At 44.7% G+C, this 19110-nt stretch overlaps 1 protein-coding gene across 1 annotated transcript; it reads right to left on the bottom strand.

Moving 5' to 3' along the window:
* Positions 1-240: 240 nt before the first annotated feature.
* On the bottom strand, positions 241-15274 carry LOC113988076 (centriole, cilia and spindle associated protein). The gene is made up of 3 exons (XM_027721329.2): positions 14705-15274; positions 6176-6459; positions 241-4324 (listed from the first exon to the last, which is right to left on the bottom strand). The coding sequence occupies exons 1-3, from the start codon at positions 15009-15011 to the stop codon at positions 4151-4153; spliced, it is 765 nt and encodes a 254-aa protein (XP_027577130.1). The 5' UTR covers positions 15012-15274; the 3' UTR covers positions 241-4150.
* Positions 15275-19110: the final 3836 nt, after the last annotated feature.

Genomic DNA, 19110 nt, shown 5'->3' with positions numbered 1-19110 from the left:
ACTTGTTCTTAGTATGCAGCTTCTTGGTTTTTCCCATTACCCCTTTTCTCCAAAGTTCTAAATTTAGATTCCCAAAGGCTTCAGCATGAAGGCACTTCAGACCACTTTAGAGCTCTTTTTTCTTATTATAGTGAGGGAAAAAAGTGGTTCACATCAGGAAAGAATATTAAGGGACTAAAGCACCCTGTAAGGGAGAAAAATCTGAGACCCCCAAAAAGCAAAGAAGCAGCAGTCAAGGCACTTTGTGTCACTCATTTTATTCACGTGTACAAGTTGACACTACGCTATTAAATATAGACAATACAGAAGCATTAAAAACAAATACTGTTTAAAAACTTTAAAAAACACATATTGCTTCAAGCTTAGATGGTATTTCCCTATTGTTTTAAAGTGAATTCAGTGCTAACAATAGCTGAGGCAGCTTCCCATTCAAGTATACCCCTAATTTCATGGGGGCTACTGTCAAGGTGTTGAGTCAGGCTCCATATATGGCTTTGCTGCTGAGTGCGCCATCTGAGCTGGAAAACAAACTGGAACATCCAGGTTCCCACACATAAGGCCCTCAGATTGCTAGCATTTGGTCCCTATCCCAGTAAAAAAAAGTCAGAGAGGCCTTTATAGTTCAGTGGCACTGCATTATACCATAAAAAATGAAAGCAGATACACTTCCTTACACGTTAAAAATTCAATTTAAATGTACATTTGCTACCTGGATAAAATACTTACCAAAAATTCAGGTCTGTCCCTCAGTTTTGTTAAGTTTGGCTCTAAGTTTAGTGATCACCTTGACTATCTCAGCATCCAGTGGAAAAGTCAGTATTTCATAGTTGCGAAGATGTGACAGCAGTGACTGAACAGGCATGCTACTGTATTTTACAGGGACATTCTTAACGCAGTTTTCATGGTAACATTTTACACTGTAAACACTAGTCTTCACAACACTATAATTAAATTGCAGCATTACACACTGTAAAATTCCTGTTTCACTTAGCTAAGTACTTTCAGAAGCAAAAAGGAATAAACAGTTATTTTCATGAAGACTTTGGAGAACTGAAAGTTTACTGTGTTCTTATCAGAAAAGTTTTATTTCTAAAACAGGAGTGAGAAGCATTCTTCACTTGACTGAATTCCAGAGTCCATGCAAGGCGAAGTTCAGAACTTCCTTAATTGGTAGAGAGATATTTACTATCAATTTTTTAGTGAGTCCAATTTGAAGCAAAACAGCCACCTCCTGTAAGAATCTATGGAATATAGTTAAAGCTTGTACATGTGAAAAGTTCTGCTTTACAATTCAGTTGGCTTTTCATTTGTTAATATCAGAACACCAACAGTTTTCAGACCAAATACTTTGCACATACAGCTTGCAGTGTCCAGAACTAGACTATTTCATACAGTCTAAGCAAACTACTAGCTTTTTAGTCAAATAATGCCCAAATGCAGGAAGGCTGCCTGATTCGCAGAATAATTTACCCCTCACTTCAGGCATTTTATTACTTAAACCAAGATAATACCAACATAGTACCCAGGGATTTTTAGCTACAGACCTTTCGGAAAAGCAAAACAATGACTCATGTGACCTAATTAGTGTCTTTACTGTCTTCTAAAAAGTGGTCTTTATGGAGAACAGCTCTTGACTGGACAAGGATTAGAACTAGATAGTCTCCTCAGTATACAGCAGCCTTGATGCTGTTGAAAATTCTCATGCTTTATTGAACACCTAGAACAAGTCTATTTGAGATGTTTAAAGTTTGGTACCCAATATCCAAGGCAGAAGACATGTAAGCCTCCTGTAATTATTGAAAAGACCAACACCTAACAGGAGATACATCTTCTCCAAAAGTGGGTACTTAAGGCAGACACAATAGTCATCTTGGCTCCTCCATTCCCTGTGGGAGGAGAGAACCGTAGAAGCTGTCTTCAAAAGCATGGCAAGGTGAGTCCTGCCCTACACAATCATGGGAACTGTTGAATGTGACAAAATGCACTGAGGGTGCAGTCCATAGTAGTTACAGTCTGTAGTTACAGTAGTGCAGTCTGTAGTTACAGAAAGCCTACAAAGCCTGTGAGCAACAGGAACAGGCAGAGTTTTTATTGAATAAGGCTGTTAAACACTACTGAATTGGTACTTTGACACTGTTGTTCAAAGCTAGGGTGGCTTTCCAAATCGAACCAGGATCAGAAGCAACCTAAGCATATTTACAGCAGCTATTTAAAGAGGAAAACACAGCATAAAAGGAAATTAAAACAATCTCATGGAGCAAAGGCATCCTCTGGAATAATTTTCCCCAGTCTTGGGCACTGTTCTATAGCTTTAGGAAGTTCTAGCCTGTGGTTTATTAGAAGTTGAAATACAGGGATTTTGCTGTGTATAAGACATTCTTAATCATACTTTGCATTCCCAGACTTAAAAGCTGTAAGATCTTAAATAGGTAACCCTGAACAAGAGTTGTATTTTTATAGCTTTATGCTTAAAAGGCAAGTTTAAAAATCAGATTATAACTTCATGTATTCTAGGACTTTTTAGTAAGATTAAAATTGTGAGTAATTGAACCTTTACTGATGCAATATAATTGACACTAGGAGGCAACAGTACTTGGTCCCTTTGTGCAATTGCTTTCAATAACACAAACTTTTCACTAAGTGTGTGTACTGTGTTGCAATAGTAATTCTAGAGTCCGGCCTGTCACTGAGAATGAAGCTAAAACTAGAGCAGGCTTCTGCTGCAGAAGTGCAAGTGTGCTTCCTGTGGGAAAGTGTCCAGCCTGTAAAAACACAAGCTTCAAAACAGTTAAACTGAGATAACCAACATATGTAACTAACACACAACATGCCTGAACAAAACTTTGAAGCTCACAGCTACAGCAATAATCTGCTTAAAGTGTGGTTATAAAACTGAAAAGATATTTTACAGCCACATGAGGGAAATAACCACTGAGGATATCACAATGACTGTCTTACTACACGGAAGTAGGACCTACGAAGCGAAAATGTTCAAACTCAATTATATGTTCTTGTTTACTAAAGGATACACCCCTCCTACCCCTAGCCCCCTCCCCATCCCCATCCCCCCACAGTGAGGGTTCTGCACCAATTCTGAGAGGCAGAAAGCTTCTCAGGACTTCATCTATGAGTTTTATCAACACAATTTTCAAGTTTAAACCCTTTAACAATGTACTTGTATAGTACCTTCACATGGAATGCATATTGCACTCTGACCCCCACTGAGCATAATAGATATTCTGAAGTGTTAAAAATAGACTTCACTAGAAAGGAGCCAGCCCTCTCCTTCAATGAATTTACATGATTAAGTGTAGACTTAAGTGTGACCACAAGGTTAGTACAGTGGCACAACTCGATACTGGTAGAACAAGCAACTGCATATTGAGCAGCAGCTATCAGATAATGATTGTCTACATTAGTTATTTGGTACAACAGGAACAGCAACAGCAAAACAATCCTGTAGCTGTTTCTTGCCCTGAAAATGAGTAGTTTATTCTAATGACCTTAGAAACAGCAATAAAAGTTACCATCAGCAGATTCCCTAATCAAACAAGGTTTGTTTTGGAGGTTTTTAAAGTTTCTGTGTACAGACAATACTTGGTATTTGCCTGCCTAAAGCATCTACGTTTATTAGTGCTGTTTACCAGACCCACTGGCTTCCTGTTGCCTGTCTTCATATACTTATTTTGGTGAAAGTATTGAATCAAATAGCATTATAAATACAAAGGCACCTCCATCACACCTTAAAAGTCTTTTCCCAACGGTATCTCCCCACGACTTGGATTTTTAAATAGGGGACAACAGATTATTTTTAACCACAATCAAAAAAGTATTTGCTTTGACTCCCTGCATGCTAAGGTTCCCCCCCTCCCATCCTGAAAGCAAATCAACTGAAGCATTAGAAAAATTCCCAAAAGGGGAATTGTTTAAAAGTTTGGGTAGTTATATCTAAAAGCCTCTTCAAATGTTATGGCTCCAAGGATACACCCATACTCCCCACTGTGAGGTAGGTAGCCAAGATAAAAACATTGTAACAAATATTTTAACAGCTGGAAACTCCCTATAAAAACCTTGCATAAGTAGTTTGGTTCCTTGCACCAGTGTCCTGATATGCGCAACTTCTTTTGAGGATGCCTAAGGGAATCCAAATTCAGAGAGCTCTTGCTGAGTAGCATCTCATATACTCTGTCATCCAAGGGTTATCTGCTGGAGAGGGCTTTGTTCGCCAAGCTGTTTCTGCTTCTGCTGATCGTACTCTCCTCTGAGAAAGCTTCCTTTTCTCCACTTGTCTCCTGTTCTTTGCTCGTAGAGCAGACTCATGAATCTAAAAGACCAGAGTTAATGTTACAGCAGGAAAACAGCCTAGGAACCCCCCAGGAATGCTGAGGATCGCTTTTTATTTGTCCCAATCCCCCACCCTGAAGAAACAGGGCTTGCAAGCAAGATTATATTTTTTTCTGTAATTTCTTCTGTAACAGAAGCAGAGATTTTTTTTTTCATAAAAAAATTCTTCAAATTCTGTTCTGCATTATCTTTCCTGCTTCCCACTCTTAAATGATTCCAAAAATCTTGAATATTTCATAGTCTTACTCAGACATTCCAAAAACTTCAGTTCTTCTACCATTTAAATTCTTAAGCATCTCTCAATGTCCAAGCATCCCTTAAAATCTGAGCCATATTAGTAAAACCAATCCCTAGAGATTCCTTATTAGAGACTGAAGATCTTAATTTTTAACAATATGCTGAACACACAACTACATACATTTTTGTATTAATAAATTATCATGGTTTCCACAAAATTTAATCCAAAGATCCAGTTCTATATTTGCTTGCTTCTATCTCCAGATTTAAAACTCTATCTCCCTTCTCAGTTAAGGGAAAATAACACCTTTCAGACATTCAAGAAAGAGTAACCTCACGAGGCAGGTAGTGAGTTCATGCTTAAAGAAGCATCCTTAGTGAAAAAGCACTGCTTAATTGGGAGTGTTCCAGAAATATTCTGCCCATTCAGTCCAAACCCAAGACCTTTGGTGATCTTAGGCATTCTGTAACTGTTTCTAGCATAAGAAATGTTAGAAGTCTTAAAAGGTATAAATACCTTTGGTCAAGTCAGGCATCAGCCTCTTTTAGGCTTAAACATAAAGAGCCAGTCAACTCTTATGAGAACTGACCAAAGCTTATCAATTCAGCAACAGTGCCCATTATCAGGAAAGGCAGTTTCTTTCCAGGGCTGAAAGGCTGAAGTTCCACATTTTGCTCAAAGGGTTGAGCAGTCCAGGAGGGAAAACGCTGAGCTTCAAACCCTTTCCAAAACAGCCCATCAAAAGCCAGCTCCATCTTGCACATCAAGGCTACCACCCACCTCAGTCCTCAGGTATCTTGGGTCATAAAGTCAGAATCTACATCAGTAGTAAGAAAAGAGCAAGACACTGGCAGGGATACATTAAGGATTATGTTTTAGGAGACTAGGAAAGTTATGGAAAAGAAAGAAATTAATCTGTTTGTTACAACCTTGCTGTTTCTAAGCCAGGAAACAGACTTCCAGTACAGCAGAATCGTGATGCCGTCCATGACCATATGAATTTTAGTTGTGCTGTTTTGTTAATATTTACACCAGCCCTGTAATCCATCAGCCATCCGATAGACCATTTTGTAGGCAAAGTTTCCTGCTGGCAACCCACCAAAACAGGCTGTTAGACAAGACATTTTAGCAGCCAAGCATTCATACCCTCTCACTGAGGCTCGTATTCTAGGAAGTGCCCCAGAAAAGTCACCTTTCACAGCACAAACACTATCGCAGTGTTTATACACCTGCCTGCTGGGGGATGCCTGGTGCTAACTCCCTGCTGCTTTGCTGTTGTTTTGTTTGAAGTGTAGAAATACATTTATAACAGCTAGTTAGCAGCCAGTAACACTGTAACAGCCAGAAGCAAGACTGCCAAGGTTTAAACAGAATTTCAAGTATTAGTCAAACATGGAAGTTTCAAAACCAATTAACAGTTAAGAGCTATTTTATTTGGACATCTCAAACCTCTCCAGGTTTGTTTCTAGAACTTACTGCTAGAATCTCCATGCATTCAAATAAAGGGAACCCTGAGCAGTTTTACTTAGATATTAGACATATCTAAGCACTAAGTAGTCACTGCCCTTGACTGAAACAGAAGCTTTTACTTACTTCATTCACTGAAGCAGAAGCACAGACATTGTGAGTTTTCTGGCTTCCAGTATCTGTCTGTCTTTCTCCCCATCCATACAGAGCAAATGGATGTTTATTCTCCTTTGGTGCATCTGTCCTTTGAGGACTTTTGGCTGATTTGCGATCATTACGACTGGACAAGGCACTTCGACTTGGACGTCGTCCTGTACGGCTGGTTTTGTCTGCTTCCTTTGCAGAAGTGTGTTCTACAGCTTTTTCTTGCTCTTCCTTCTCCTGCTTTTCTTGATCTTCTTTTTCTTTCTCTAAAGAAAAAAAAAAAAAATAAAAAAAATTTATGCTTTAAGTTCCTGATGACAACATATAAGTGTCTGATTTGCACAGCCTCTCAATACATCATTGAAGCTGCGCTTTTTTTAGAAATGGAAGATGTCATTACTTCCTTAGCAACAGACATATACCTTGCTTAAATGTCTTCATCCTTTCTTTAGTGACTACAATACAGCTTTCACATACTTAAAAACGCTTTTCACTGCTGAGGTTACAGATAACCAATAGCTCCAGGCAGAATGTTAATGACTGTTTCCAGTGAACTTCTGTCTTCACTGTTTCATCCTTGCATCTTCCAGACAGCAAACAGATGGACTGCTGAATGCCACACAGATGCTGCCAGCCAGTCAGAAATGAAGTCTGATAAGAGTGTGTGCAATATTAAATCCCTCATACTGTAAGCTTCCGCTAAAAGAAAATGATTCATTTTCAAGCTCCCCATTTATACATATATTCCTATTATGATTTTCTGTTTATGGAGGAGAGGAGAGTATGAAGCAGAAACCTACAGTGTGGTAGACATCACCCTTACTTCACAGAACAGATAGCATGTTGTCCATTTAAAGGACCACTCTCTACAGGCATTGCTCTCCAAGGCTCATGTCACCCACATGTTTAAGCCTTCCATAACAAGGGTCCTCCAGGCACTGGATATGTAGACTAAGATTTGTGAGAAAATTTAAAGGCTGTGTTATTGCAGTTGTGGATCATCACTGAAAGCTGAATCAGCATTATATAAAACATTAAATAATAAAAACACAGGGAAACAACTGTTCCAGAAGATCTAATCTTCTTTCATTATACTGCTAGGGAGGAACTAGTTTTTCTTTGTTTGTGGCACTGGTTAGGCTGCACCTCAAATCCTGTGTTCAGTTTTGGGCCCTTCACTACAAGAAGGTCATTGAGGTGCTGTCCAGAGAAGCCAACTCAGCTGGGGAAGGGTCTAGAGAGTAAGTCATGTTAGGAGTAGCAGAAGGAGATGGGGTTGTTTAGCCTGGAGAAAAGGAGGCTCAGGGGGGACCTTATCACGCTCTACAACCACCTGAAAGGAGGTTGTAGCCAGATAGGGATTGGTCTCTTCTCCCAGGTAACAAGCAATAGTGCAAGAGGAAATGGCCTCAAGTTGCATCAGGGGAGGTCTAAATTGGATTTTAAGAAAAATTCCTTCTCCAAAATGGATGTCAAGCATCGGAACAGGCTGCCCAGGGAAGTGGTTGAGTCCCCATGCATGGAGGTGAAGACATGTAAATGATTCACTTTGGGACATTTACTGGTGGACTTGGCAATGCTAAGATAGTGGTTGAATTCAATTTTAAAGGTCTTTTCCAACCTAACTGGTTCTGTTCTATACTGAGTGAGTCTAATCAAATATACTGCTTACATCAGTGAAATACGACTTTGGAAAAAAGTAAATACACAGAACCCTGTTTTCATTCTCCATCCCGCAAATCTTCAACAGTAGTGTGGACAAGCTGGAAGCGTATGCTGGACATTGAATGTGGCCACTAAGCACTGTGGGCACAGACATTGTGATCCAAAGTCTCTGAAACTTCTAGGCCAACCATGCCTTTTATGTAAAAGGCAACTACAGCCTTTTTTTTTTAAACAGCATAGGAGTCCACTAGTGACTCCCTTTAAGTCCATGGCTTTGAGCATTAGATGCTGCTTTCTTCTAGACACACACAGTGATACACTCAAACTGTGCTGACAAACACACCAAACTTGCAAGTTTTCTACCACATCATCCATTTCTGGTTCCGGTAGGGATGAGCTGCAAGCCACCTCTGTTCCAAGACTCAGAACTTTCAACCACCACCAGCATATGCTGGTATGTACAGAAGGAATTTCTCCACTGGCATAGAAGGGGTTCATCTGGTTTAAGGCTTGCTTACATAGACAACTAGTAAAAATTTTACCCAAGTGTCTTCATCATTAAAAGCAGAAGGGATTTCCAATCCTGTGACAAACTAGCAATCATTCCTGATAATTGCTGTGATTTAGCTAGTCAAGCAAGTGCATGCCACATCTGACACTGCTTTAATTTCACTTCTGCATCCATCCAGCTCTGATGAAATACAAGTTACCTGCCTGGCACATTGGTTAAGCATCCATTTACTCTTGCAGGTACTTCACGCTTATAGGATAAAGATATCAAGACTTGCCACATGCCCTAGAATTCCCATAAGGCAAGCCTTATGCTCTCTTGCAAACTATTAGCCTTGCCAGCACACTTTCCACTTGCTGACATCCAGCACAAAGGCCCTGGTGCTGGGCCGTGTTCAGGCCTGCCAATACACATCTTCCAATCAGTGCAGGTGTGGCATTCAGCTGCAGATTATATACTGCAGTACAGCTGAGTATTTGGTAAAGAGCAGCCAGCAGTGGTAAAGTATTTAGAGCTGTATTTGGTAAGAATTCAATTGAATGTCCCCACAAAACCACCAAAAAAAGTAGTCAAGTCCAAAGGAGTGACAAAGTGAGAACAACAAACGGCCAGATCAATACCTTAATATTGGGTGCACATAATTTCAGGTATTATAGCTAAGGCTGGATAAAAGGCAAGAAGCAGTGACCTCAGTGTGGTAACAGACCTGCTTTGCATAGTGTCCCCATCTCTGGGACACACAGTTTCACTTCTAAAACAAGACAGCTCATTCATCATGGCTGCAAACAGGGAGCAGAGAGCTATCCCCTTACAAAATACTATCTGAGCATCTCTCTCTGCACAGCCACTCCTAAGGAGAGGCTGGCTAGATCCATTATCAGAAGGGAGCACTGTTTTGAGAAAACAAAACACTATAAGGGGACATATTGCTGTCAATTCTGAAACAGGAGTGCTTTGATTCTGGGAAGGTGTTCCATCCTCTGTTCACAGGAAAATGGCATCTTCCTTCTCTACAAAGGAGGGTAGAGCAACACTGAGTAGCATTTAAAGACTTAAAAATACTGGAAAGTGGGGGATCTGCAATTGTATGGATACTTTAGCTTTAAAAAACAAGGCAATAGCCATGCCTAGGGATGCTGCTCACTAGGATATAGCTCCAGCTGGTCCAGAAGTGACTGAGCCAGCTTGTCCCAAAATAGCAATAAAAGCATATGGGTAAATGACACACAGAGGCCTGTTGTGCACAGTCTTACAGTAAATGCTGTATGCCAGAGTGCACTGTAGCACTTATGAGCACCTGCTATTAAATCAGGTATTTCAATGAATTCACTCCTATTGTGCATCTATGCAGAATTCTACTGGTGAAGGCACAAGGCAGATATCTAACAGTTATTTAAGTCTTTTATTTAAAGCTATAGTTTATATCCAAGCCATTGCTAGGCAGCCCTTTTCACAGGAAGACAGAAAAACAGCAGCTGATAGCAGGACTTAGACCCCAACTGCTCAGGGAGTCCAGGCATCAGCAACACCTACCCATCTCCTCCTTCTCATGCAGAGCACCAGCTCCAGCAGACACAGGAAACTCAGAACTGACTGGCTTGCAGCACTACAGGGATTAGACAGGAGAGGGAAAAAGCTAGGAACATTTAAAACTGCATCGTGGGTGCTAAGCAGAGCACACTGGATGGACAGGAGGGGATTAAGTGCTTAACAGACAGAACAAGGCTGTTAGGCCCACCCGATATTGCTGTTGAAAGCTCCTGCCCAGAAGAGGTCACTTAAACCCTGCTGCATCGCCCTGCTTGCATAACAGCTCCACTCCAGGCTCAAGCAGGAAAAGCTCAGGTGGATCTTCCCTCTCCCACAACATTGCATGCTCCGTGGGGCAGACAGGACCCCCATTTCAAAGACCCTGCTGACTTACTAAGAGTATCAACTACCTTCCGATTAAACCCACAGGCCAGGTCGTAGGGGTCAACAGTATTATCTCTATATAAAATTGTTGGCTCTTTACAGCACTACCTCAGGATCAGGAGAAGCACTTTGTTCTTGAACTGCAACTGGCAGAACTTGAAGCTTCCTACTCTAGTACAAACACCTCCACCAATGGGGCAGGGCTTCAAGGCCTCTTGAAAGGGGCATATATTCGGTTGTGGGTATGAATAGACTACAGCTGGGTAGAAAGTAGCTACTACAGACGAAACAGATTGCATCATTTCTTCAAGGCAGATCTTATATGATGCAGTACTGGAGCTAGCATCTGCACAGCAGCTCACAGTTGGTCAGATTCACACAAGCTTCATCTGCAGCAGAGTTCAGAAAGTAATGACTAGTTTGGCTTGTTAGCAAAGCTTGTTTCCAACAAAAAAATTGGAGCAACTTTGAATAATAATACTATAAATCCCTGAACTGACACCCTTGTCTTCTTTCCCCACCACAAGCTACTCCTTCCCATGTTCTTGGCCCAGCAAATACACCTGCAACATGATGACAGACAAGATCAGGGAACAAGTATGAAATCGGACCTTCTTCTGAGTTGCACTAATCCAGATCAGTCACTTTCCAAATACTGTTGAGGCAGCTGTTTTGATGGCAGCTTATCACTGCCGTCACTTAAGACCACTGCACAAAATGCTGAAGCCAAAATGGCAATAAGGATTGAAAGGTGCCTTCATCCTGCATGCCTGTGCAGCAGTGTCATTTCACAAGCAACAAGTCTGACAGCAGCACTGCTGCCAAGAGCTTCTATCTTTTACTTACCAGCCCACTGGGCTCTGTTGACAGCTTTAAGGATGTGTCTACACCACAACTACACCCGTTGATTTAGGTCAAGATTTTGTTGGATTATGTTTAAAGCACATCTGTGCCTGAGCATATTCCATGGAAGAATCCCAGAAACCATTGCTGCAAGTGAAGGCCCAGAAGGGATTAACCCAAAGTTGCCCCCAAGCACACCCTAGTATCACTCAGCTGTAGCTTCAGGGCAAGACAGAGTGACAAAGAACCTTTGTCCCAGGTGCTATCCCAGGTGTTCACATTAGTAGTACTTCAGAGCAACACCAGTAAACCTTAAAGCCAAGCTGCCTACATCCACTTTCTCCACACACACCAGAAGCATTCACAGACTTTTACAAACACATAGAGGCTCATCTTAATGAGGAAAAGAAGCAACCAGGGCACACACACCATTATGAATTGGATTTACCTCAGATCTTAGTCAACATTACTGCTGGCTATACACACTTGGCCACAAGCACTGTTCATACATTCAGACAGAAATCAGATTTCCCACAGAACAGCAGGAAGCAGCAGTAGCCAGGTAACAACTAGGATGCTAAGGCATGTGGGTGGATGTTAGATTCAGAAGACAAAAGATGTCATCAATATGAGCACACTCAGCTACCCCCACAGTGTAATTAAGTTCTTTCAGAGTGGAAAAAAAAAAGGCAGTTGAATAATGGAAGCTTCACAGAGTGGTAGTTTCTATGTTATCTCCTCCACATGCTTTAATTAGCCAGCCACTAAGCAGAAGAAAAATACATCCTTATAATTGTCCAATACTGAATGAGTCACCTGCTTGTGTATTCACATGTTCATTAAGATACAATAAATATCTACTAAATCCAGCTGCCTAAGCAGAATTGTTTTCAGTTCTTTTGCTAAGGACTTAGCAAAGCTCTTCAGTAATTGCAGAACTTAAAAATGTTTATCCTAAGGCACTTAGCAAAGAAATTAAGCTTAAGTACAGATTTTTCTCCCATTATGGGTACAAGAAGCAAGGACCTTATAGAACATCAGGCATTCCCTTACTGCAGCAATGGCAAAGTTGATCAGTTACAGAGGCACAATTGCCCAAAATCCTACAGCCTGGCAGACCACTGTTGCTCCACAGTCCCTTTGCCACTGACACAGTACTGAGGACATGACTATGCATGCACTGGATAGTCACACACACCACCACTGACGACAGAAAGTGCCGTCAAGCTTTCATCCTCTGCCAAAAACGACCCAACCAGAATCAGACTACCAAGTAACTCCAGTTGGATCTTTCCCCTGGGAGCAGTCTGGGAGAGCATCAGGGAGTAGGCTGAGGAGTGAGCAGAACACCCTGGCCAGCAGACTCTAGCCTTGGCAACTGCCAGTCCCATCCAGATTGTAGCAGGCTTACCTGCTCTATCCACAAGCTCAATGAGAAAAACGAAGAGAAATTCTGGTCCCTACCACAGCTGACCCAGATTGATATGTATTCAAACTGCATCATAAAAGGTGGGAATGTCAAGTTCCAAGAGCAGCTTCAATAGCTTCCACCCTCCTCCCACTAGAAGCCAAGCCTTTAGACAGCATTGCCTTTTGCCATGCAACCGTTCCCTAGCCTTTTGGAATTCCTTAGTGCTTCTCACTGAGGTGCTGTGTATGTCTTCCTCACATGCTCCCAGTCTAACTTCCTCAAGGCCTGATCTAGGAAAGCACAAACAGGGCCATTAATACTTTGTTACAGACTGGTGAGCTAGGGTGCTTCTGTCACTGCACAGCTGTTGCAGTTTAACCCCAGCCAGCAACTAAGTATCACACAGACACTCACTCCACAGTGGGATGGGAAAGAGAACCAAAACAACTCATGGATTGAGATAAGCACACTTTTATAATGGAAGTAAAATATAATAATGAAAAGGGAGACAAGAAGATAAAAGAATAAAACCCAAGAGAAATTAGTGCTGCACACAATAAAATTGCTCACCAGCTGCAAACTGATGCCCAACCCATCCCTGAGCAGGATTGGTGGCTCCTGGCCAACCCCCTCCAGTTCATGTACTGGGCATGATACCCTATGGTACAGAGTATCCCTTTGGCCAGTTTGGATCAGCTGTCCTGGCAATACTCCTTCCCAGCTTCCTGTGCACCTGCTCACTAGTATGGGAAACTGAAAAGTCCTTGATTTAGGATAAGCACTACTGAACAATAACAACAACATCAGTATATTATCAGCATTATTCTCATACTGAACCCAACACTCAACATGTACCAGCTACTAGAAATAAAATTATCTCTATCCCAGCTGAAACCAGGACAACATTGTGGAGGTGGGGTACACGACCCTGGCAGCCAGCAGCTATGCGCACCTCCCCTGCCCCCTCCCACCCCCCCATGGGGCCTAGGTACCACAGGCCCACCCAGCCAAGAGGACTGCAGCTCACTGAAGAACCCAACATCACTGGCATGCTCTGAAACATCAGGCCTCTTGAACAGACGATAACATAGTTAAAGCTTTTGTATAACATGGTATTCTTAAGGACAATGAATGCAGTTTAGCCTTGAATATCAGAATACAGATCATTCTGGAAACCTCAGGCCCCAAAGGACATTGAATCAGAATAGTTTCCCCACTCCAAACAAGCACATCTAACTCCAAGAAAAAAAAGTAAAAGCCGCATGAAGTTAACTGAACAATTCTCAAGGATTTTCCCTGCTACTGTACAATAAATATATACGGCTGATTCAAAATACATTGCAAAGCACCAATCAATGACTGCCAGATACAGCATTCTCTCATTACAAGTAGGAGACAATATCTTATGGAACAGAAGAATACCAACTTAGGAAGCTTGACAGTGCTGTTATCTCTCTACACACTCTACGTAGTTAGATCTTGGGACATCAAAAGGCAATTCCTCTGCCTGAAGAGAACAAAATGTTCTCAGCTCTGCACCTGCTCAGTTTACGAAGTTGCCTGTACTCAGCTGTGAACCCAAGACCAAACCTCAGGTGGCATTAAGAACCAAGTGTTCAGCTGACACAGATTATTTGTGCAAATCCAGGACAGCAGTTGCGTTAAGTGCCAGCCACTGGCATACAGTCCACTTGCCACTGCTTTTGCCGGAGAACCTGCTTATATAATTGCAGCGATGTTCCGCTCCCATGGCAACAGTTTACATAAGTGGCTGTGACTCAGGATGAGAGTTACCACCACCACTTGGCTCTTTAAAGAGACACCTCCGATGCCGCAGCTATGGCTTCTCCGCAGGCCTAGCAAGGACCCGGCTAAACCGCACTAGGGCTCCGGCTGATGAATGGTGCCACCGCCAGGCTGGCTGTGCTGGGAGCGGGTAAGATGCTCCAGGCGGCGGCCGGGTGCCCCCGCACTGTCACCCCGCTGGGCCTGGATCAGGGCCCGGGATGGGGGACCAGCATCCCCCGGCACGGCAGGGCAGCCCGGGCAGAGCCATCCCTACCTTGCCCCGCAGAGCAGGCCAGGGCAGCACGGCCTGGCCGGAGGGACCCGGGGCTAGAACCGCACGGGACACACGTGTCCCCCCCGCCATCCCCGCGCTCCCTACCGGGGCTCGCCCGTCCCGTCTCTCTCGGCGCTGCCGCTGCCGCTCCGGCTGCCGGCGGCTCCTCCTCCTGCGCGGCCGCGGGGCTGCCGGCGCCCGGCGGCGAAGGGGACGCGGCGGTGCTGCCGCCACCGCTGCCGCTGTCCTGCTCCCAGCCGTCCCAGAGCCAGGGCCGGTGCGCCTGCTCCAGGAGCCGGCGGCTGAGGCGGTAGTGCAGCAGCTCCAGGTAGCAGGCGCCGCACGACTCCCATTTGGGCTCCTTGAAGCGCTTCATGTACTCCGTCTTCACGCGACGCGCCGGCACCACCATGGCGGGGCCGGGAGCGGGAGCCGGGAGCCGCAGCCGGGAACCGGGATCCGCCGGTCGAGCCCGCCCCCTCCCGCTGCAACGTTTAAATCCAAACAGCGGCGCCCGGCTCCGCCCCCGACCGCCCGCGGAGGGAGAGGGAGGAGCAGGGGGGGAGGTACAGGGAACTGGATGAGATAAAATGAAAATAAACGAAAAATAAAGTAAAATAAAAAATACACCACACAGCACCGCAGCCCTGGGCCCGGGTGGTCCCTGTATCAACTGGGGCTCCGGGAAAGCTTCCCCGCCGCCCGCCTGAGGGGGCAACCTGGCGATGCGCAGCTTCTGTCGGGGGACATTTAAACCCAGCGAGTCCTTGCGGTGCGTCAGAACTGATGCAACTGCAGCTCTTTCTGCGTGTGGCACCCCGGGCCGCGGGGTAACCGCGGGGGGAGCTGCTGGTTTCTGCTCTGCTTCTGCAAGACCAAAAAGATGGGCAGCAGCCGGGACCCCGGCCCAGAGGGAGGCGAAGGCATCTGCAACAACAGGGACCTCTCTCCATTTTGCACTAATCTGTTTTAAAAACCCGTCTCCAGCGAGCGCCGGAACAGGATTCGCCTAATCCAGCTCTGCGCTAGCCGACCGCCGTCGCTTGGGATATGAAGCGCTTCGGAAACAAATGCAGAAACCAGGGCGCCCTCCGCTCTGCTTGCCTGCCCACCCACACATGGACACGCACCCTCGGCTCTTCAGCGATTTCTGGGTATTTCCTTTCTCACACACACCCCGTATTCAGGGCATCGCACCGAATCGTGCCCCTGTGGGACATGATTGTCCTGGGGGGGAGGGAGGGGGGGGGGGTGGCTGCAGTACCTTTGCCACAGCATCACGCACATTTCACAGCACCCCTCTGATAGGGCCAAGACGCTGGCCGGCTACAAACGCCCTGTTCTGGGCACCTGCAAACCTGATTCCCCCTTGACATGCGCAAGCTCTGCACGGTGGCTCTCCGGTCGCCTCTCCGGTCCCCACTCCGACACACGGGGGCACTGACGGATTTTCAGAAACAATTCTAGGAAACTGCTGCTCTCTTTTTTTCTTTCTTTCTTTCTTTCTTTTTTTTTTTTTTTTTTTTTTAACTAATAAGGAAATAAGGAAGCAAACATTATTTTTCCTTGCCCTGACTGACAAAAATGGAAAAACGCAAGCTGACACAGATACCGGGGTGGAAAATGCTGGCCAGGACTCTTCGGTGTAACAAAAGTGCTGGTGGCTTTAAGGTGAGGGGGTGGGGATTACATACAGCACCTCTGCCTGTGAGGTACATTGATACAATCCTCAATACAGCTAACATAATCAAATTGACTTAGTTTAATCGATACTCAGACCGACCAGAATATAGCTCTGTTTTCAAGTGGACTGATTGGGCCTTTGCCACTCCGTGGTACCCAGGCATGAGTGAGAGGGGCACAGATATTGTCTGACCTTTCAGAACCACCAGGATATTCCCCTCTAGCCCTCACAGCCCCCCAGCCCTTGCGATTATCTCCACAGCCTGTGAGAGCAGGATATTGGGCAAATCGAGGGTCCCTCTCCACGATTCAGGAAAATGCCGTCAGGAGAGGCCAATTGCACTGGCATCCAGTGCCTGGTGCTGCAGGCAGACACACTGTACATCTGCATTCATAAACCTGTTAAGCTCCATTTCAAAACCCATTAATGCTTCTCCAGCTCCCTTCAGCTCTGCTGTCTGCTCACAGGGGTAGGCGGTGATAGAGCTACAAGGGAGCAGAGTCTGGGCAGTGTATTTACTGGGAAGAGAGGTACAGAAATAGCACTCCTGACATGACTACCATCATGCAATGGCTTCAAGTACAAGAGAGAGCTCCTGAGAGCACCTTCTTGCCATGCTGTGCCACACATGGTGCCCTACATGCAGAGCATGTAGGATGTGCAGGAGCCTTGCCCACATACTTCGTTGCAATAAAACCAGGGAGATACAGCAGTTTTCCCCCTCAGTGCTATCCTGGGGATTACATTTGGGAGCTGCCTCGCTCATTCATTATCTCCGCTGAGGGCTTCAGTGGCATCTGGATTGTCCCTGGTGCCTTCTCCTGTTGCCCTCTGTGGTCCCACTGCTGTCCAGCCACGTCCTCAGCACCATGTGCTGCAACAGAGGGCGTTTCTTGGAAAATAACAGAGAACAATAGATATAGAAATACCTGTAACTGAAGACAGCACAAGAGAAGGCTGCTGTATCAGCGCTAGCCAAAGAGGAAAGAAGATTGCTCCCCAGTTAACCTGGACTCTGGCTTGGACAGCTGACCTGAACTGGCTTATGGGTATTCTTTACCACAGAATGTCATTCCTAGTATATAAACTGGGGAACCTTGCCCAGGAACCACTGATTGCTGCTCAGGGATGAGCTGGGCATATGTCAGTGGGTGGTGAGCAACTATATTGTACACCACTGGTTTCTCTTGGGTTTTACGTCTCTCTCCTCCTCGTGTTTATTGCTGTCATTATATATTATTATTATAATTAGTATTAATTTATTTTATTTTATTTCAATTATTGAACTGTTCTTACCTCAACCCACAAGTTTAATGTGTTTTTTTCTCCTGATTCTCCTCCCTGTCCCACCAGGGGGGTGAAGGGAGTGAGCAAGCCACTGCTTAGTAGTGAGTTGTTAGCTGGGGTTAAACCCTGACACCAGTTTAAGAAGACACACCTATATCAGGGGCACATGGTTACTCTCTGATGGCTTTTCCCCTTCCTGATAGAGAAGGAAGGAATCACCTTCTACAGGACCAAACTTCTCCTTGTGTTCCCATAAACCTACTGCCCAATCATTCATCCATGTCTCAGCCTTCACACAGGAAACGCCAGAACGGCAAACTCCAGATCCTGGCACACTGTCGTTTTCTGCAATTTTTTTCCTAAACTCTACCCTCTTCCGAGCAGGCACCTATTCTTCATAACAGCCTGCAAGGTGGCAGTGCTTTGTGAATAACACAGTACTGTTGGTAGCTGCTTCCACCCATCCTCTCCATTGTACCATTGCAGGTTTAGTACACTTGCTGGTATGAAAATGAATGTCCGACTGCCCGTGTGCTATGAGGTGATCTGCACCTTCACACTGCTGCTCAAATTTCCCGTACAAGGGTTTGCATGTACATCCCACAGTGCCTGGGGGACAAGTAGTTGCTGGACTTGGAAAGGAACTGGGGATCTGTCCTAGTTAGAACAGCTGGGACCAGTTCATCACTGGATGGGTGTAACCCAAAACTGCGTATTCTACAGCCTTCCATGCCATTTCCCAGAAACTGTTGTCAATAGACTATTTGCACCCTCTGCCCAGAGCAGCCTGACTCCTCAGGCTATAAACTGGGTGTTCAGAGGCCTGTGAAATAAGAGGATGCTCTTGTCCTCACACCCTTTGTGGAGCTCCCCGCCCTGAGGGAAGTGCTGGGCATTCCTGCCTGGACTGGAGAATATATAATCTTGGAGTCTTGGAACTTTTTTTAACCACTCGTGGGATCCAGAGGAAGACTGCAGACCACCACTCTCAACCAGACTGCAGATCACCACTCTCGACTGGACTGCAACCACCACTTTTCAACCAGACTGTAACCACCACCCTCGACCGAACTGCAGTCACCACTCTTGACCAGACTGCAACAGCACTCTCACCAACAGGTTTTTCCCCTCTCCCTTTACTTTGGACTCAGGAGGCCCAAAGAACACCACTCTGTTCATGCCCCAGGGTGCTGGGTTATACATTTGGGTTTTGTGGGTTAAAACCAATTGTTCGTCTGTATAATTGTACTTATTGTATTATTTTATTAAATTGTTATTCTGATTTATAATCTCTCTTTTGAGTTGAGTTCATTTCCCCTTTAAACCAGCACAGGACCATTTGCATAAAAAGACCTGCAACAGAAGTGTGCAAAGACACGCAGCAATGTTGAAATTCACATGTTGCCTAAGGATGATCCATGGCCTGCCACAATCTATCTTCACACTTACAGTGTAGCAACTACCAGGCAACAGGGCACAACATCCCAAACCAGCTCCGGAGACATTCGGTAGCTCTGGGGCAGGATGCTGAGACAGTCCT

This window comes from Pipra filicauda, unplaced genomic scaffold, assembly GCF_003945595.2.
Source record: "Pipra filicauda isolate LSUMZ 115617 unplaced genomic scaffold, ASM394559v2 scaffold16_size7369187_pilon, whole genome shotgun sequence".
Classification (NCBI taxonomy): Eukaryota; Metazoa; Chordata; class Aves; order Passeriformes; family Pipridae; genus Pipra; species Pipra filicauda.
The sequence above is the reverse complement of the archived record's forward strand: the minus strand, read 5'-3'. Positions and strand labels throughout refer to the sequence as shown.